We start from the raw sequence: 18,760 nt of genomic DNA, 5'->3' as shown, positions 1-18,760 counted from the left end.
GCCCCATCTCAGGCCCCAGCCCGCCCCATCTCAAAAGCTCCAGTCCTCTGAGATAACAATAGAGAAATGGCAGGATGACCCCTTTCCACACAGATCATTGCCATCCCCATCAATTTATTTATAAGGTCCCATTAAAATTAGTAAGGACCTTAAAGGGTCATCAGGCGCTACATCGGAAGTCAGCAGGGCCCATGACATAAGGACCCCGCTCACATGCCGCTACAGTGACTAATGATCAGGACACATACACGTTATCTGCATTTAGGCAGGGTCCTTACATCATCTATGTGAAAGTGAGTAGCACCAAAAAGGTGGTAGATGACCACTTTAAAAAAAGTGTTTTGTAGTTTTATGTGAATAACTAAAAAGTTCCACAACTTTGTAAAACTTTAAAGTCCAGGCAATGCTCTGTGAGCTGGTAAAAGTCCAGGCAATGCTCTGTGAGCTGGTAAAAGTCCAGGCAATGCTCTGTGAGCTGGTAAAAGTCCAGGCAATGCTCTGTGAGCTGGTAAAAGTCCAGGCAATGCTCTGTGAGCTGGTAAAAGTCCAGGCAATGCTCTGTGAGCTGGTAAAAGTCCAGGCAATGCTCTGTGAGCTGGTAAAAGTCCAGGCAATGCTCTGTGAGCTGGTAAAAGTCCAGGCAATGCTCTGTGAGCTGGTAAAAGTCCAGGCAATGCTCTGTGAGCTGGTAAAAGTCCAGGCAATGCTCTGTGAGCTGGTAAAAGTCCAGGCAATGCTCTGTGAGCTGGTAAAAGTCCAGGCAATGCTCTGTGAGCTGGTAAAAGTCCAGGCAATGCTCTGTGAGCTGGTAAAAGTCCAGGCAATGCTCTGTGAGCTGGTAAAAGTCCAGGCAATGCTCTGTGAGCTGGTAAAAGTCCAGGCAATGCTCTGTGAGCTGGTAAAAGTCCAGGCAATGCTCTGTGAGCTGGTAAAAGTCCAGGCAATGCTCTGTGAGCTGGTAAAAGTCCAGGCAATGCTCTGTGAGCTGGTAAAAGTCCAGGCAATGCTCTGTGAGCTGGTAAAAGTCCAGGCAATGCTCTGTGAGCTGGTAAAAGTCCAGGCAATGCTCTGTGAGCTGGTAAAAGTCCAGGCAATGCTCTGTGAGCTGGTAAAAGTCCAGGCAATGCTCTGTGAGCTGGTAAAAGTCCAGGCAATGCTCTGTGAGCTGGTAAAAGTCCAGGCAATGCTCTGTGAGCTGGTAAAAGTCCAGGCAATGCTCTGTGAGCTGGTAAAAGTCCAGGCAATGCTCTGTGAGCTGGTAAAAGTCCAGGCAATGCTCTGTGAGCTGGTAAAAGTCCAGGCAATGCTCTGTGAGCTGGTAAAAGTCCAGGCAATGCTCTGTGAGCTGGTAAAAGTCCAGGCAATGCTCTGTGAGCTGGTAAAAGTCCAGGCAATGCTCTGTGAGCTGGTAAAAGTCCAGGCAATGCTCTGTGAGCTGGTAAAAGTCCAGGCAATGCTCTGTGAGCTGGTAAAAGTCCAGGCAATGCTCTGTGAGCTGGTAAAAGTCCAGGCAATGCTCTGTGAGCTGGTAAAAGTCCAGGCAATGCTCTGTGAGCTGGTAAAAGTCCAGGCAATGCTCTGTGAGCTGGTAAAAGTCCAGGCAATGCTCTGTGAGCTGGTAAAAGTCCAGGCAATGCTCTGTGAGCTGGTAAAAGTCCAGGCAATGCTCTGTGAGCTGGTAAAAGTCCAGGCAATGCTCTGTGAGCTGGTAAAAGTCCAGGCAATGCTCTGTGAGCTGGTAAAAGTCCAGGCAATGCTCTGTGAGCTGGTAAAAGTCCAGGCAATGCTCTGTGAGCTGGTAAAAGTCCAGGCAATGCTCTGTGAGCTGGTAAAAGTCCAGGCAATGCTCTGTGAGCTGGTAAAAGTCCAGGCAATGCTCTGTGAGCTGGTAAAAGTCCAGGCAATGCTCTGTGAGCTGGTAAAAGTCCAGGCAATGCTCTGTGAGCTGGTAAAAGTCCAGGCAATGCTCTGTGAGCTGGTAAAAGTCCAGGCAATGCTCTGTGAGCTGGTAAAAGTCCAGGCAATGCTCTGTGAGCTGGTAAAAGTCCAGGCAATGCTCTGTGAGCTGGTAAAAGTCCAGGCAATGCTCTGTGAGCTGGTAAAAGTCCAGGCAATGCTCTGTGAGCTGGTAAAAGTCCAGGCAATGCTCTGTGAGCTGGTAAAAGTCCAGGCAATGCTCTGTGAGCTGGTAAAAGTCCAGGCAATGCTCTGTGAGCTGGTAAAAGTCCAGGCAATGCTCTGTGAGCTGGTAAAAGTCCAGGCAATGCTCTGTGAGCTGGTAAAAGTCCAGGCAATGCTCTGTGAGCTGGTGAAAGTCCAGGCAATGCTCCATAAGCTAGTGAAAGTCCAGGCAATGCTCCATAAGCTAGTGAAAGTCCAGGCAATGCTCCGTGAGCAAGTGAAAGTCCAGGCAATGCTCTGTGAGCAAGTGAAAGTCCAGGCAATGCTCTGTGAGCAAGTGAAAGTCCAGGCAATGCTCTGTGAGCAAGTGAAAGTCCAGGCAATGCTCTGTGAGCAAGTGAAAGTCCAGGCAATGCTCTGTGAGCAAGTGAAAGTCCAGGCAATGCTCTGTGAGCAAGTGAAAGTCCAGGCAATGCTCTGTGAGCAAGTGAAAGTCTAGGCAACGCTCTGTGAGCAAGTGAAAGTCTAGGCAACGCTCTGTGAGCTGGTGAAAGTCCAGGCAATGCTCTATGAGCTAGTGAAAGTCCTGGCAATGCTCCATAAGCTAGTGGAAGTCCAGGCAATGCTCTGTGAGCAAGTGAAAGTCCAGGCAATGCTCTGTGAGCAAGTGAAAGTCCAGGCAATGCTCTGTGAGCAAGTGAAAGTCTAGGCAACGCTCTGTGAGCTGGTGAAAGTCCAGGCAATGCTCTATGAGCTAGTGAAAGTCCTGGCAATGCTCCATAAGCTAGTGAAAGTCCAGGCAATGCTATTTGAGCAAGTGAAAGTCCAGGCAATGCTCTGTGAGCAAGTGAAAGTCCAGGCAATGCTCTGTGAGCAAGTGAAAGTCCAGGCAACGCTCTGTGAGCAAATGAAAGTCCAGGCAACGCTCTGTGAGCTGGTGAAAGTCTAGGCAATGCTCTGTGAGCTGGTGAAAGTCTAGGCAATGCTCTGTGAGCTGGTGAAAGTCCAGGCAATGCTCTGTGAGCTAGTGAAAGGCTAGGCAATGCTCTGTGAGCTAGTGAAAGGCTAGGCAATGCTCTGTGAGCTAGTGAAAGTCCTGGCAACGCTCCATAAGCTAGTGAAAGTCCAGGCAATGCTATTTGAGCAAGTGAAAGTCCAGGCAATGCTCTGTGAGCAAGTGAAAGTCCAGGCAATGCTCTGTGAGCAAGTGAAAGTCCAGGCAACGCTCTGTGAGCAAGAGAAAGTCCAGGCAATGCTCTGTGAGCTGGTGAAAGTCTAGGCAATGCTCTGTGAGCTGGTGAAAGTCTAGGCAATGCTCTGTGAGCTGGTGAAAGTCCAGGCAATGCTCTGTGAGCTAGTGAAAGGCTAGGCAATGCTCTGTGAGCTAGTGAAAGTCTAGGAAATGCTCTGTGAGCTAAAATTGTTCCAATGGGAAACATGCAATTTTTTTTTCCTTTATATAATGATAGAAATATGAAAAGAAAAAATGATTTAGTTAAAAAAAAAAACTATGCAGGGAGGAAGAAGTTACAGTACTGCACTAGTGTCCAGAAAAGTGTCCTTCCTGATGTCTAGTGCATCCACATGCAAGAGCAAGCACATCTCCCCCCGCTCTCTGCCGCTCCTCTACAGTATGTGGTCCACCGCTGCCATCAACCGTCATCATGTTAGTCTAATACAGGTCAGTCACATGGTGGTCTAGGATCTGGCATTTATTTAGAGGGGTCTAATCTGGGCGTCTGTCCTTTCTACCTTGTCTGGATATACATGGGGGGCTGGGTTGGGGTCTGTAGATACATCGGTAGGCTTGTCCAGAAATGCTTATTACTTACTCATGTTCCGGCTGTTGAGGTATTGCCAGACACTAACATTCCCGAGCTGTTTTGGTATCACTTGGTTAACCTGAAGGCCGACAGCGACATCTTCTCCCCTGATGTCGATCCCACAATTAACACCAATTATTTTGAATACTACGACAGACATCTGTGATGGAAAAACAAACAAACAAAAAAAAACCAAGAGGATAACATCGTAAGTCTTCACCAGATAACCCTGCCTCCTCATTCTGTGACATCACAGCTCTCAATAAATATATCTATGCCACCACTTTGCCTTTCCAGTGACCATGCTGCAATCTTTATTTTCTGTCCTGTCTGCAAAATGCAAAAGACCAGATATTAAACCCTTTAGGGATCGCATTTCCTTTTACAGCATGCTGTAAAATTATATTTTGTAAAAAAAAAAAATTTTTTTTTTTTTCCAGTCTGCTGTCTTGCCTGTTTGGTCACACGTGAACATCATAATATGGTATCACTTATAGTGACATTTCTCCAGGATTATGAGGGGCCTTATTGGTACTTCAGGAGATATTATGGGCATCAGTAGTTTGTTAAAAATTGTGTATTTATAAAAAATAAATTACAATTTTTTTTCTATAGTACAATATATTGTATATCTATATCTATCTATCTATCTATATATAGCTGAGTGTATGCATGTGCACGTGTGTGTGTATATTTCAAGCCATGATCATTCTACATGGCCCCGCCCACTGGTGGCTGGAGAGCGGGGCTGCAGAGGGAAAGTGCGGGACAAGGGTGGAGAGCGGAGCTGCGAGGTGGAGAGCGGAGCTGCAAGGGAGAGAGCAGGACGGTGGATGGAGAGCAGGGCTGCAGAGGGAGAATGCAGGATGGCGGGTGGAGAGCTGGGCTACGGAGGGAGAGAGCGGGACTGTGAGAGGAGAGCGGGGCTGCGGAGGAATAGAGTGGGACAGCAGTTAGTTACTATGCCCGGACAACACCGGACTCTTCAGCTAGTTGAAAATAAAATAATAATAATAATAATAATAATAATAATAATAATATCCGCTATCTCTCAGAAAACTCTCTTCTCGACCCTCTCCAATCCGGTTTCCGCTCTTTACACTCCACTGAAACTGCCCTCACTAAAGTCTCTAATGATCTGCTAACAGCTAAATCAAATGGTCACTACTCCATGCTAATTCTCTTGGATCTCTCTGCAGCATTCGACACTGTGGATCATCAGCTCCTCCTCACTATGCTCCGTTCCATTGGCCTCAAGGACACCTTTCTCTCCTGGTTCTCCTCCTATCTCTCCGACCGCTCCTTTACTGTATCTTTTGCCAGTTCCTCCTCCTCTCATCTTCCCCTTACTGTTGGGGTCCCCCAAGGATCGGTTCTAGGCCCCCTCCTCTTCTCCTTGTACACTGCCCCTATTGGTCAAACAATCAGTAGATTTGGTTTCCAGTACCATCTCTATGCTGATGACACCCAATTATATGCTTCTTCTCCTGACATCACGCCAGCCTTTCTAGAAAACACCGGCGATTGTCTAAACGCTGTGTCTAATATCATGTCCTCACTATATCTGAAACTGAACCTGTCAAAGACTGAACTCCTTGTGTTTCCTCCCGCTACTAATGTACCTATACCCGACATTGCCATTTCTGTGTGTGGTTCCACTATTACTCCCCAGCAACAGGCCCGCTGTCTTGGGGTCATACTTGATTCCGAGCTTTCCTTTGCCCCCCACATTCGATCACTGGCTCGCTCTTGTCATCTGCACCTCAAAAACATTTCTAGAATTCGACCTTTTCTTACCTTTGACTCTGCAAAAACTCTTACTGTTTCTCTTATTCATTCTCGTCTGGACTATTGTAACTCTCTTCTAATCGGTCTCCCTCTTACCAAACTCTCCCCTCTCCAATCTGTCTTGAATGCTGCAGCCAGGATCATATTCCTCACCAATCGTTACACCGATGCCTCTACCTTGTGCCAGTCATTACACTGGCTACCCATCCACTCCAGAATTCAGTATAAACTTATTACCCTCACCCACAAAGCCCTCCATGGCTCAGCACCACCCTACATCTCCTCCCTTGTTTCAGTATACCACCCTACCCGCGCCCTCCGTTCTGCTGATGACCTGAGGTTAGCATCCTCAATAGTCAGAACCTCCCACTCCCGTCTCCAAGACTTTACACGTGCCGCGCCAATTCTTTGGAATGTACTTCCCACGTCAATACAATTAGTCCCCAATCCCCACAATTTTAAGCGTGTCCTGAAAACGCATTTATTCAGACTGGCCTATCGCCTCAACACATTAACCTAATCTATCCCTGTGTGGCAGAGCCAAAAGTTTTACCATAACCAGGTTCCCCGCATCATTCTCCCACATGCTTTATGCATCCATTAGCCCTCTGTGTCCGTACTGTTACACACTTAACATTATGGCTGGTCCATACAATCAGGGCAACTGTTACCACCCACCTTTCGTGTCTCCCTCTTTCCTCATAGACTGTAAGCTTGCGAGCAGGGCCCTCACTCCTCTTGGTATCTGTTATAATCTACTGTATGTGATTATTGTTATGCTGTAATGTCTATTGTCTGTACAAATCCCCTCTGAAATGTAAAGTGCTGCGGAATATGTCGGCGCTATAAAAATAAAATTTAATAATGATAATAATAATAATTATTATTATTATTATTATTATTATTATTATTATTATTATTATTATTATTATTAACAATAATTCTTGGATTTTTTCCACTGGTCACTGGGGAATTTTAGAGTCTAAAAGACTCTAGTTTCCTGAAACAACACATGCACATTGCCACAATGAAAAGACTCAAATTATCTTTTGTATTGAAGCATCTAAAAAGTGTGTGCAAAATTCATTGCGAAGACTGGAGGAGCTGTGACATCACCTAACTGTAAATGGTGTAGTCTGCATAATCAGCTGTCCTGCCTATCATTATATTCGTGCCTCTGATAAGGAGTCTGCTGAAAACTGTTCCTGAAAGTACAGGAAGTCTAAAAAAAAAATTCCCAGTGGCCAGTTTGAAATTTGCAAGATTACTATTAGTGTGTGTGTATATATATATATATATATATATATATATATATATATATATATATATACACACACACACATACATACATACATACATATATCCATACACACACACACACGGTATATTTTAATGGAGGTATAAATACAAGTATTTCACTTTTCCTTTTAAATAAATGCAACTCAAAAAACTTTTTTAAACAATAGGTCATTTTCTTATGATAGCTTCCCTTTAAATCATATACTGGTTGCATTTATTTTTACACCAAGCTGTAAAACGAGATGCTTTATTGCCTCTTCGGCCACTAGATGTCATCGTATGTGAAAATTGTAATATGGTGTATATACTAACCACATCTTGTCTGGACTCATGTGTACTTTCATCGACTGCACTAACAGCATCAGGCGACGACGCACAGTAATCCTCGTTCCTCAACTCCACGCTGGCCGTGTCTAGTGTGGACTGATAGTTCAAAGAGGAGAAATCTTCCAGGCCTAGGTATTAAAAAAAAATAAAAAAATAAAATAAAAAATACAATAAGCGCCCCCTAGTGGTGCTCACCGCTGATTTTTCAGCTGCAGATAATATAGGTTAGAGCAGGAGGAGCTGAGAAGATTGATATATAGGTTTGTGGCAAAATATTTAGTATAACTAATAATGCATTTGATTATTCTATGCATAGGAGTCCAGTGGGCGGTCCTATTAATGATTGACAGTCTTCCTTGTGCCAGTCAGAGAGTAGAACCGCCTACTGGACTACTAAAACAAGAATGGCGTTTTTTCCTTACACTAGGAACACGATCATGCATTTTTAAATGGAAGCTGGAAAAGGTAAAACAGAAGCCAACTAGGCACTTCCCTATGGCGGCAAAGCTGTAGGGGAAACGTAGTGTTACATGTGAGCAATCAGACGAATAATAATCCCTAACCAATGTAACAAAAAAGCATGACTGCAACCATACAATAATGCTGACGTCAATAACATAACTGAAAAATTAATAAAAACATGTTAAAATACAGAACAAAATAATAAAAATGGCAAGGCAACTAGAAACCTCAATGGATGGTATAATGCAGGTGAGCATGTATGAACATGTGATTAGAAAATGAATTATAACATAGGTAAAAAGAAAAAAAGGTACGGTAGTCATCAGGGAATAGCACCAATGTATCTAATAAAAAGTGAAAGTCAGGAAAAAGAAGTAAATACAAAAAAGGACAATCAATATGCTGTCAGTCAAAATGCTCAGAGTAATGACTGGTCTCATTCATGGCAACAAAATGTAATATAAAAAGTACAGCATATTCAAATGCATGGTATCAACCAAAGTAGAGGGGAATCAACGTGCCCAACCGGTCTGACGCACGTTTCGCCTAACATGCTTTATCAGGGAGAATGATCATCTATGTAATACAAGGACAACTCAAGTTCACCAGAACGAGAGTTGTTCTTATAGGACCTGGCTCCTAAAAGGGGGTATCAATTGGAAAATCTCACTATAAAGAAAAGATGAGAAACCCCCCTTGGTGGGAACAGCATTAGGAAGTAGTGCGCTTCCTCTAGTGGTGTTTGCAGACAGGTTTTTATTATGACTCGATTTGGCAGTGTGACGGGAAGCAGGAACTTTGAAGCTCTGTATCCAGCGTTAGAGGGCTATTAGTGCCTATTAACAATGGACCCCCCCATCCAACAGACCCTTTTTTAGAGCATAAAAGAACCCCAAGAAATCTGATTTCTACCACCTTACCTGCTTCTAATGGGTCGCTCCCATCGCTCTCCACCAAATGTTCATCCAGCAAGTTGCTGTCGATGGAGATATTGTCCAAGGAGAACTGCGAAGGAGTCCTCTTCATGTTCTTGTAAGAAACAGAGAAGGTAGGCAGGTTGGACGAGCAGCGTTCCTTAGGGGTTCCACTTAACAGAAATACATGGAAACGAAGTTTCAAAAATCAAAATAATAAATTTCCAAAAAATACATAATAAAGGAATAAAAGTATGCAAATAAAACAAAAAAAAAAAGTTAAAGCAGAAGTCTTCAAATTCTCTGTTAAGTTCTAAATCATACGTTTAACCTAAAAAAAAAAAAAAAAAAGAAAAGAGCCTTGGTTCTGTGGTGGTACTCAACACGTCCACGGATGTTGCTGAAGATCTGCTTGTTCAGCCTGTCTGCCATGGGAAAGTGCAAGCTCCCCAAAATGTCAAATATGTGATATTGTGAGCTATGAGCCTCTGCAGGGCAAAGCCAAAAGATATGGGTATTCTTGTCTTGCACATGTTTGGCATGGATTTTCTATCAATGCCTGAGAATTGAAGGTCCTGGAGGTAAGTCCCTTTCCCATCAGGAAAATAGGGGTCTATAGAGGACATTTCATATTTCCCATAGACATCCATAAGAGAGGAACGCACACGATCATGTGGGAAAAAAAAAAACAATGTCCAGGGATCAACAGATAGACAGGTTCTAATAGAGAAATCCAGAAACAGAGATCACTGGGTTGTCTCGTGACCACAGTCATTGGTGGCCTTACCGTCTTAATTGATGGGAGACCCCCTACGTCTTTAAAAACTCTGTTGATTTTGCACCCACAACTACAACCTTAGTAAACAGATGATCTTGAACATTAATGCTAGGGGAACCTCATCTTAAAAGAGGTTCATCGCTTTGCCCAATACCTAGTTCTTTAAAGGATCCCTTCTAAACATGCTGATCACAAAGCACCCCCCTGCTGGGATCTCTAGAGATCAGCAAGAATTTATGGGGAAACCTGGCAGTGAGTGTCCAATTTCCTGGAACACCACCATTGGGCAAACATATTATTACACTGACCTAGAGAAAAATTTGCATTCTCCAGAATATGGATTTTTTGCAATTGGCTCGGCAGAAATTCAGCCACATTTTGCTAAAGCTCCGGACCTATTATTTTCGACTTCCCGATGCAGGCATCCAATTTGGCCTGCTTTATTCTTCTCCAGAGTTTCTGGCTTCCAACTTGTCTCACAGGTACCAGAGTGCCATGCCATCACACGCCGTGTCTTTATGACATGTTGGCCGAGGCCTAGCCAGCGCCGAAAGCCCCGGTATAGAAAGAATAAAGCCAAAGAGAACGTGTGTGTCAAGGAAGGCGGGAAAAAAAAAAAAAAAAAAAAGAGGTGCGAAATACCAGATGGCGAGCTACGGCGAAACAGGCAAGTGGTGAGATATCACCATTTTTGTTAATTATTTTTTATTTTTCCATACTACGTTAATTATGCAGACCCCAGAAAATAATAACAAAGAACATTTAACTTGCATCGAATATGATCAATGCAAATTGGACTTCACTGTTTAGATGCTCTTTGGCTGTCCAAATTAGAGGATCGGGAGAGGGATCTATTAACTCATTATTCCCTAAAAAGGTTTTATGAAAATGTTTGTAAATGGTACAACTCCTAAATATCCAGAGTAGTGACCAATAAAGGATTCATATAGAACATCTTAAAAAACGATCCTTACCTGGTATCAGTCTGCTTCTTCGGCATCTCTAAAAACTGGGCATTAAGGAGAGGATTATCGATTATAGACTCACTATCCGAGCCTTGAAAGCTACCGAAGGTTTCTTCTAGATCTTTAACAGGGTTGGAGATGCTGTCATCACTACTGAAGTGGCCGCCATCGTTAAGACCATTAACGTTAAAAACCTGACACAAAGACCCATCTTCTGCTTTCAGCGACGTCCTATCGGAAACGCCTTCCAAACTGGGTGTCCTTTTCAAAATGTTCGTGTCGCTCGGGGACTTTGTCATCAAAGTCTCCGACGTAATCTTTTTGGGTTCTAGTATTGCTCCAGAATCACCGCTGACAGAGTCCATGAGTAAATCCATAGGGGGATTAGCCAGGTCAACATCTTGAGTACCATCTTCTGGAAGAGATTGCTTATTGTCTACAAGGGGGCTACCGCCATGGGAAAGAGGGCAATGGGGCATATTTTCTTCCGGTAATGGGTGAAGTAATAAAGAAACCTCGGCACTTTTCAGTAGGACGCCAATGGACAGCTTGGTCTCCTCAGCCGGTTTCCCGGTAACAGCCTCTACATCCTTGAGTAGATTGTCCATGACTTGCTTTAAGCATTCCTGGAGGAGCAGTAAGAAAATATACTGGTAGTGATTGATTTGTAAGCTGACATGTTTTCGCACGTACGCAAGAATCTGGATGTCCGCCTGGGGTGACTCAAGAGCAGGGGTGGACGACAAGCTGCTGTCAAGGGACTGGGATTTCTGTAATGGCGTGCTCCGGCCGTCCATTTCAGTGCTGTAATATTGTTTTAAAAGTTTCTTGCGTTGAAAACGGCCGGCAAAGTCCGTAGACTCGCTTTTGGAAAGATTTACTAAATGGTCACAGTTAGAGGAAATCTGTTTCTGAGACTGGGCGAAACGCTTGGGCTGGCACACCCAGATTGAGAATGGAAAAGCGTCGACAAAACTTACCGGTCGACCTTTCCCGCTCTTTATCCCTTCATAATCAACCCAAAATTGTGTGAAATGTATGGCCCATATGTCCTTAGCAGCAGAAGTTTTTAGTGCATTGGTGTCCAGCTTTGGTGTAATGAATCCCTTGTATACATCGTGCATTTTAGTGTCCTGTTCGAAAGCGTGCCTCTGGAATATGGGGTGCAGGAGGTCAAAACTGTCCTCGGATCTGGGGAAGGAGGTGAACGATTTAGAGTAGAATGGGTATTCTTTAAAGTCCTGAAATATGGCTTCGAGGTCTGAACGCCTACAGTTAGGAGACTGCCTGGTGTTGCTTGCTATCATTTCGGATGTCTGGACACTGATGGCTGTTGGCTGGTCGTGGTGACAATCGGATTTTGATTGAGAAGGTATAATTACCTGTGGAGAAAAGCAAAAGAGGTGGTCAGCCAAGAATGTCAAACAATCTCATCTTAATAAAGAGTGTTTGTAAAAATAAGCAACTTTGCAAAATTACGGCTTCTTAAAAATCCTCTCCGTTCTCAAGGAGCGAAGCGCTTGCTAACAGTTTGCGGTCTGATGACTGCACTTTAAAAGGTAATCGGTCATATGATTCAGGGGCAGACACGGACAAGAAGAGGGCATCTGTGCAAGAACTATCTATGGGCTTGTTGCGATCCACTTATTCCTCATAATGCAAAATTCCACCGGTTTTGGAGGTGGACCAAAACCGAAGAAGAGATTTTTCAGGCTCCACGTTGGCCGGCGAAGCTCTAAAGGAGTGAAGTGCTATAAAGTTTACAGACGCCACTCTGAAGCTGGAGGGATCTGGCCAACCTCAATCTCCCTGAGCTCCTGCGATGCTGCAGATGCAAAGCTACCTCTGTGAGCTTCATTGGAGAACGCATAGTTCCGGTCCGCGACTCAGTCATGCCACTGACCTGAACTGTCAATCTTCAGGAGCGCACCGCCCCTTGGCTAGCAAGAACCTGAGAGGCAAGGGAGCGGTGTGCTCCTGAAGAATATAAAAAAAAGGCTTTCAAAACATAAATCTAAGCTAATGTGGCCCTCAAAACTATCCAGAGACGCAACTCATTTCCATATTATATGTATTCTCCACCCTGCACATTTCCATCCGCGATAGTATCCTTTAGGCATGTCCTCAATGTTAGCAAAATCTTGTCAAACCAAAGTCCTTCTACTATCGTGAACCACAGTCGTGATCTCAGGCAAGATAATGGTTGTGGACCACCACTGGTTAATTCAGCCTTCTTCCCCTTACATTAATATTTATTTCATTTCAAGGTCACTATCTGAATAGATTATTAACCTTTGAAATGCGGTGCCCTAAGCACTTTCTAATAGGGGCCTCATGGTGACACAGCATTCAACTGCACTTCTTTGGATGGATTCTGAGGACCTAGAACATGCCCAACATCATCAGCAGTAGGACATTGCCTCCATAAGATCTACTGAGATAGTTGAGGATCAAGTGGATCGACACGAGGTCAGGAGGGAACGATTAGCTTTAGATCATACATTATGGTTACACAGGTGCCCTTTGATATCCCTTGGTTGAACTTTAAGGACTTTTGTCTTTTTTCATCCTCAACTACGTAATCCCCTGAAAAGAGACCCTAGTGGCAAGTGATTGGCTCCAAAGTCACTTTCAAGTGAGGTTACTTCTGCTTAAACCTTTTGGACCAATTATTTTGTCCGAAACAAAGGCCTACGGAAGGATGCACGGGTGGAGAAAAGCATTGGTCCCAAGGGTCCGGCAGAAGTGGGTCAAACATTGGGCATCGTTAATGGTTGTTGCCAATGTTCTTAGTCTGATGAACCCAGTAGAACATTAAACAAACAAAACACAAGTCAATTAGATGGTCAAACCAGTGATTGCTGGAATCAGGTTATTGGTGGCACCAGTTTGAGAAGTACTGGTTTAGGGAGGGGCTTTGTCTGAATATGAAACCCAGCCCATAAGGAACCCACCGATCCTCAGTGTTAATATCACGGGGCAAGTCGATCCAATGTCTTTTCTATCACCAGTCTTGCTTCTTCATCAAAAAAATGTCCCGGTAGCCCGAATAAGGCGGCCATGTTTTGCAAAGGCATCACAAATGGTTGGACGGCAGGCCCGGTGTAGTCCCATAGTATAAAATATACATGCTTTTATCTATCCTTTATGTCTAGACTAGCTGATGTACGTGGAATATGAAGCTGAATTATTCAGCTTGTGCTGTGCACGCAGTCTTGATTTACCTTCAGCATGAGGCCATCCAGCCGGATATCGATGTGCTCGTCTGACTTCGAGTTGTCGCTCAGCTTGTACATTGCCATGAACTGGTCGACACTTTGCCTCAAGTCCAGGATGAATTGGTTCAGCCACAGAATGCTGCGCTCGTCCACAGTTATCTGCAGCGCATTCAGCTGTACATAGAGGTTGGGACTTGGAACTATGGGAAATACAATTATAAATTACCTTCAAATCATATTATGGTGGATGCACTTTAAAAGGGAACCTGTCATCTGATTCAGGGGCAGACGCAGACAGAAGAGGGCAGTCTAATAACGGGAAACAAGACTAGTCTGGCTCCACTTTGGCCGGCTCTTCCCAGCGTTGATGCAGGTGATCGACAGGTCTCTTCCTTGTGTGTAAATAGGAAGAGACCTGTCATGTGATCCAGGAGAGTCCCTAGTGAGTAGAGGGCCTCCAACTCCTCCTCTCTCCATAGAATTTTAAAAGCACCAACTGTTCTATCAGTAATGGAAAATGTCTTCACTGAATACGGATTTTCCCCATGAGTTGAAGTGAATGATTAGTCCAGGAGGAGAAAGAAGCAGATTTATCAGATAAGATACCGTATATTACTCTTTGACTGTGTGAGTCTGAATAGCTCCCAATGCATGTGGCCAATATGTCTACGGTCATTCTGCCATTCGTCAAGCAGGTATACATTAATTTATTTTATTTTATCTAAAATGCCCTATTTTAATAAAATTTGGGGAATCTTGTGCCAGGTTATACCATCTTCTACAGGCAATGTAAACCCCTCCATTGTATTTTTCCATCTCATTATGGGTCACACACATTTTTTTTCCCCTGCAGCTTCAAACCATCTTCCTCCTATCTGCAGAATAAAGCAAATAAACCCGACACTGTTGTATCTCTAGGGCTGGAAAATAATATAGCAAAAAAAAAAGAAGAGAAAAGAAAATACTGTTCTTACTGGGGAAATTCTTTCCATCTGGGAAATAATATTCTGTAAATTCAATATGAATCGCAGACATTTCCTGGGGAAGATACAAGCTCTTCTTATTGCAGGAAATCATAGTTTTAGGGGAAGATCGACATTGATCTGCTGTGGATACCTGGAAAACAAAAAGTGAGTAACATTTAAGTAATTTATTTAGAGCCCGGACCCGCTCTCCTCACCAGTTTTTTGAGGCGAGTCGATGGGGTTACGGTCCATCTATATGAAGGTACCTGGTCGCTTGTCACTGGTGGACGATGGCTTATGCATGAAAAATTGTCAAACAAGTACCTCGCGCAATTTTTTTTTGCGTTCTTCTAGTGGTCACAGGCTATTAAAGGGTTTTATCTTCAATCTTCAGGAGCGCGCCGTTCCTCTGCCTGTTGCCATCCCGATTGCTGGAGAGCGGTGCACTCTAGAAGATGGACCGTTCTGACCAGCGGCATGGTTGAATCCGCAGGTCCAAACTGTACGCCCGCTCTCCCATGCTGCTATCAGAGGCATCTTTGCTTCTGTAGAATCAGAGAATCACAAGGACATTGAAGCTGCCTGGTTCCAGGGATCCAGAGGGCTTCAGAGCAGCGTTTGCAAGCTCCATAGCAAATGTCGCTGTGCTCTTTGCCTAGGAAATCAGCCACTTCTGTATAATGACAGAATGGGGACATTATACCAGGGTGGATGGACATTACGCCACGACGGGGGGGGGGGGACATTATGCTAGGATGAGGGGCCATTATACCAGAAAAGGAGGCATTATACTAGGGTGGATGTACATCATACCAAAACAGGGGGACATTATGCAAGGAGAGGGCCCAGGATGGGGGAAAATGTTATAGCATGGGGCTGAGGATGAGGGACAATATTACTGGAAGGGGCCCAGGATGGAGGAGATTATTACAAGAAGGAGCCAGGACGGGGGACATTATTACAAGAAGGAGCCAGGACGGGGGACATTATTACAAGAAGGAGCCAGGACGGGGGACATTATTACAAGAAGGCGCCAGGACGGGGGACATTATTACAAGAAGGAGCCAGGACGGGGGACATTATTACAAGAAGGAGCCAGGACGGGGGACATTATTACAAGAAGGAGCCAGGACGGGGGACATTATTACAAGAAAGAGCCAGGACGGGGGACATTATTACAAGAAGGAGCCAGGACGGGGGACATTATTACAAGAAGGAGCCAGGACGGGGGACATTATTACAAGAAGGAGCCAGGACGGGGGACATTATTATATGAGAGGTGAACAAATACATCTTTATAGGATCTAGAATGCTACAAGGGCCCAATACGTCTGACCAACATGCAGGTGGGGGCCCGGGTTCAAATTCTGCACGGAGGCATATTGGACCCTACTCTGCCACTGTGCACAAACAAAGCCGCCTCTGATAGTAGCATTGGAAAAGTAATTGCAAAGTTGATTATTTTTACAAGCACTTTGCAATTTTACCCATTTTGAATGAGAAAACGCCTCTCATGTGGCTTCTTACATTCTAATTTTTGTGATTAGCGAGGTGGTCTACATCCCTACTGACGACAGAAAATCAAGTTAGAAAATACTTTTGACCTGTTCCTCAAAAGAAACAGACATAGCGCAATCCTACATTCTAGATACAGAGGAATGGAGGCCTTAAAAAAAAAAAAAAAAAAAAAAAAAAAGCCTCTCATTCGTCTATGCTGCACACGGGTTTCGCTCGCTTTCCTCTGGGGTCTCTATTCTCACAGTTCAGCCATCCATAAATCCCATCTGCAATAAATGACATTCTTGGTGGAGAACGGCTGCTGGGAGGCAGATATTACATGAAACAGAAAATTGCAGATATAGATTTTACATTAGACCTAAACGCTTATGTTTTGGGGCTTGTATACTCATGAAAAATTATTTCTATCTTAACCTCTTAAAATCCAGGCCTGAAAGGGCCTAAATGGGGTTGACCACGTTCAGAAAGTTTTTTCCTAGAAGGTCTGTTAGGGCAAAAAAAAAAAAAGACATGTCTTACTCACCCTCCCCGGGTTCAGGGCCAAGTCTCCACCTCTGCCCCCAATGTCTGTTGCTGTCTGCAGTGCTGACATCAACACCTAAGAAGACATGATATCCCTGAGGAAGGTGCCAGGAAGGGCACCGAAACGCGTAGGAAGGAATAAAGAAGTACTTTGTTACAACATCTTGCATCCCAGGTGATTTTGTGGATTCAGCAGCGCGGACTGTGGCACACCTTGCTTCCCATATTCTCTGGCAGTTTTTCCACGTTGGAGTGGTCGGTGGAAGTCCTGCAGCAGCTGATACTGTTTTATGTCTTCAAGCCAGTTGTGGGTCACACAACTGGAATAGGTGAGTGGAACTGCATTACACCACTCACATCGTAGTGTCACTAGTGATAGGGCACTATTGCGCCTCTTGTTCCCCCACCCTTTTTGTATTGACATCAACACCTAAGAAGACAACAGAGCTCAGCAGCTCTTCCGATATAGCATGAGCCACTCGGCACACAGACTGGCAGCTGCATTGGTAAAGTGACACGCTGCAGGGAAAAAAAACCTGGCAGCAGCAATGGAAAAATCAGCTCTGGACCAGAGGAATGTGAGTAAAAACCAGTTAGTGATTTTTTATCTTTTTTTTTTTTACTAGCAACCGAGCTTAGAGGAAAAACTATAACATTTTTTTTCTGAACGGAGACAACCCCTTTAATGACCTATTTTTTTCCAGTTATACCTAGGGGGCTTTATGTGATATACGAACACCAAGTAGCAAGTATTTCTGACATGCAATGGAAAGGATATATGGTTTTCTAATTATTTTACAAATATAAATCTGAAAATTGAGATGTGCATATTTATTCACCCCCCCCCCCCCATAGTCTGATACCAATAAATAAAATCCTGAGTGACCATTTGCCTCCAGAAATCACAATTAGTAAATTGAGTCTGTGTGTAAGTTATCCTCAGCATAACTACAGCTGTTCTGTGAAGACCTCAGAGGTTTGTTTGAGAACATTAGGAATCAAACAGCATCATGAAAACCAAGGAGCACACTGGACAGGTCAGGGATAAAGTTGTGGAGAAAAGTAAAGTAAAGCAGAGTAACGTTATTAAAAATAAATAAATAAATAAATAAATAAATATAGCCCAAGCGCTCAACATCTCTCGGATCACTGTTCAGCCCATCATCCAAAAATGGAAGGAGTATGGCCCAACTGCAAACCTTCCAATACATGTCCCTCCACCTAAACTGACATCCCAAGCAAAGAGAGCACTAATTAGAGAAGCAGCCAAGAGGCCCATGGTTACTCTGGAGGAGCTGCAGAGATCTATAGCTCAGGGGAAAGAATCTGGCAACAGAGCAACTATTAATCGTGTACTCCACAAATCTAGCCTTAATGGTAGAGTGGCAAGAATAAATAGATTGCTTTCAAAAATATCTGAGTCCCGTTTGAAAAAAGCAAAATAGGGAACACAGCGAACATATGGAAGAAGGTGCTCTGCTCAGATGAGACCAAAGTAGAACTTTTTGGTCTAAATGGAAAACGCTATGTGTGGCAGAAAACTAGCACCGCACATCACCCTGAAAACACCATCCCCACCGTCACATATGGTGGTGGCAGCATCATCCTATGAAGAAAGCTTTTCTTCATCAGAGACAGGGAAGTTGGTCAGAGTTGATGGAAAGATGGATGGAGCTAAATACAGGGCAATCCTGGGGGAAAACTGGATAGAAGCTGCAAAAGACTTGACACTGGGGCGTAGGCTCACCTTCAAGCAGGATAATGACAATAAACCTACTGCCAGAGCTACAATGGATGGTTTACATCAAAGAATTATTCATATGTGTGAATGATCCACTGTGGCAAGACTTGAAAACAGACGCTTCCATCCAATCTCACTGAGCAAGACCACAAAGAAAAAGGGGCAAAAATGTAGAGACAAACCCGAAAAGGCTTGCAGCAGTAATTACAGTGAAAGGTGATTCTACAAAGTATTAACTCATGGGAGCTGAAGTCAAATGCACGTCACAATTTTCAGATTTATATTTTTTAAATATTTAGAAAGCCATGCATCACTTCCT

General features: G+C 43.9%; 1 protein-coding gene across 1 annotated transcript in view; it reads right to left on the bottom strand.

Annotated features, from left to right (window-relative positions):
• BLTP3B (bridge-like lipid transfer protein family member 3B) overlaps positions 1-18,760 on the bottom strand; it is an 86,361-nt gene that overhangs the window by 17,477 nt on the left and 50,124 nt on the right. The window contains exons 12-17 of the mRNA XM_073567843.1: positions 14,670-14,811; positions 13,702-13,895; positions 10,487-11,859; positions 8,741-8,907; positions 7,344-7,486; positions 3,954-4,104 (exon numbers count right to left, since the gene is read on the bottom strand). Of these exons, the coding sequence (XP_073423944.1) occupies positions 3,954-4,104; positions 7,344-7,486; positions 8,741-8,907; positions 10,487-11,859; positions 13,702-13,895; positions 14,670-14,811 (2,170 nt within the window). The remainder of the gene's footprint in view (positions 1-3,953; positions 4,105-7,343; positions 7,487-8,740; positions 8,908-10,486; positions 11,860-13,701; positions 13,896-14,669; positions 14,812-18,760) is intronic.

The sequence above is a fragment of the Dendrobates tinctorius genome, unplaced genomic scaffold, assembly GCF_039654945.1.
Source record: "Dendrobates tinctorius isolate UK_male_01 unplaced genomic scaffold, ASM3965494v1 ptg000020l, whole genome shotgun sequence".
NCBI classification, from domain to species: domain Eukaryota; kingdom Metazoa; phylum Chordata; class Amphibia; order Anura; family Dendrobatidae; genus Dendrobates; species Dendrobates tinctorius.
Note: the sequence above shows the minus strand (reverse complement) of the source record. Positions and strands in the feature narration are given on the sequence as shown.